Source organism: Coenobita brevimanus, chromosome 2 (genome assembly GCF_032717465.1).
Source record: "Coenobita brevimanus isolate Jiangsu-jjx chromosome 2, ASM3271746v2, whole genome shotgun sequence".
Classification (NCBI taxonomy): Eukaryota; Metazoa; Arthropoda; class Malacostraca; order Decapoda; family Coenobitidae; genus Coenobita; species Coenobita brevimanus.
Window position 1 is genome coordinate 33,948,393 of NC_136955.1, and position 2,243 is coordinate 33,950,635.

Below are 2,243 nucleotides of genomic sequence, written 5' to 3' on the forward strand. Positions count from 1 at the left end.
TCAGATGGAGGGAGACATTGGAGGAATTCAACTACGAGATCTCTTATTGCCCCGGAACTCCACACTAATGCCGACACACTCTCCTGCCTCCGCATCCATGTACTTCAGCACGAATCAGAACTCCTCCAATGATGGAGCAACAAGGACCGACCAACCAGGATCCCGCCCCACTTGTTCGCCAAACTCCACCACCAGGGCGTCCACTTATTCACCCCGTCAGGACACATCACACTCGCCCCCGACACCGCCCTGGACACCATGAAATACCTTCACTCTGACAACGGTATTCAATTAGGCACAAAAAGACTTCTCCAGGTATTCAACAGTGCCTATTGGACCCCTCCCAGTTGGCCAAACAGACCACCCAATCCTGCTGGGCCTGTGTGTTGGGCAAGGACATCACCCACACAGCCAGCCCTTCAGGGAACATCACAGCCCACAAACCATGGCAGCTGCTGTCTGTAGTTGTGGTAGGGCCCCTACCACCCAAGTCGGGCTACCGATATATTATCACCTTTATTGACACTCCAAGTTTGTCATCGCATGCCTGGCCAAGGAACACAATGCCATTGTCGTGGCTGACGCCCTAGTCTGCCACGTCTTCCCCTACTTAGGAATTCCCCAGGCCCTGCACTCAGACAACATCCCTGAATTCACCAGCGCTATCTGCCGAGAGCTAGCCAACCTATTCGGCTATCGCATCTCCCATTCCTCCCCATGTTGGCCACAAGGAAACAAAGTCTGTGAAAGGGGCTGCCGTAATCTCATGAATCAAGTACGAACCTGGATAGAGGAGACAAAGAACGAAGACTGGCTGGCCCAAGTTAAGATCGTCCAGTGGAGAATGAACTCCTGCCCTCGAGAAGGCGGCATATCCCTCCACGAGCGAGTGTTTGGGGAAGTGCCTCTCCTCCTTCCCCTACAGCGACACCTTCAGCAGCCCTCTGCATCCCCTGCGTCTGACCCCCTCCATCACCTCAAAAGGCAGCTCCACCATCTCCAAAACTGCCTAGACCTCCAACCTGATGCAGCCCCCTCCAATCCCTACAAATCTGGCGACACTGTGATGGTCGTGAAGCTGCCAATTCCCCACAAACTCACCCCACGCTTCATGGGTCCCTACACCATCACCCACGTTCCCAACCCCTACCAAGTAATCATAGATTATGACAAAACCCCCTGCATCTACAGAAACCATCATGTACGTCCATTCTGTGTCTCCACCTCCTCCCGCCCCACCCCAGCTGCCCCAACACCACCCCACCTCTCCAAGCCACCCTAAACCCTCCTCCCGACTCCTACAATTGCTACACCACACCCTCCTCCTCCCTCCCCTCCTCCCCCCCCCAGTCATCATCGACACCTCTCCACATCATGCCGCATACCATCTTCCAATCTTGCCAACGCCTCAAATTCCCCCACCCAGCCAGCCCCCCACCCCACCACCACCACCACTGTCATCCTCTGCCCCCTCTCCCACCCCCCAGCCACCACCACCCAGTTCAACCACACCAACACCACCCCTGATAAAGACGCCCTCGGCTATCCGCACACCACCCTCTACCACTGCTGCCCCCACATCATCATCCCAAACCCCCCCACCCATCGCCACCACTCCCCACACCACCCCCGAGGCAACCAGAGTGCCACAGAACCAAACTCCCACTTCGCCACCCACACCCACCCTGAGAACCACCATCACCTGCGCCGGCCACATTTCACACCCTTCCGCAAGATACACTGCCACCCCCTCCCCCACCCCCCTCCTCACCTCCACCACAGAATCCAACTACCCTCAACCTCCACACCCCTAATACAACTCCTATCACCCTCATGATACATCAAGCTCAACTCCATGCAACCCCAATCCCTGGGGAAAATTTATGCGCTTCGCCCCAGCATAAAATCACCATCGCCTCCCCATTCACCAGCATTCAGCCGAGACCCCTAGGAAGATAACGATCCCCAGCCATGAGAATAAGGCGTGCCATCTGGGCACCGGTCTTCGGAGGAGAGCACAATGTCCGCGGACCCCACCACCTCCTCCAGCTCCTCCAAACAGTCTCCCAACCTTCCACCCCCTTCCTCAACTGTACCCCCCACCAAGACGAAAATCGAATGACTACACGATGGACCACCCTCTTATAGCACCTGACACAAGCCCACATCACCAACACCACCAAGACCTACTACCTCCAAGCACAGGGACCTGACATTTCACACCACGATGGTGGTGAAATAAC

The 2,243-nt window shown here is 56.1% G+C and overlaps 1 protein-coding gene across 1 annotated transcript; it reads left to right on the top strand.

The window, feature by feature from the left end:
- The first annotated feature begins 258 nt into the window (after positions 1-258).
- On the top strand, positions 259-1,282 carry LOC145392170 (uncharacterized). Its single transcript, XM_080266622.1, has 2 exons — positions 259-315; positions 533-1,282. Exons 1-2 carry the CDS (start codon positions 259-261, stop codon positions 1,280-1,282), a joined length of 807 nt encoding a protein of 268 aa, XP_080122748.1.
- The last annotated feature ends 961 nt before the right edge of the window (positions 1,283-2,243 follow it).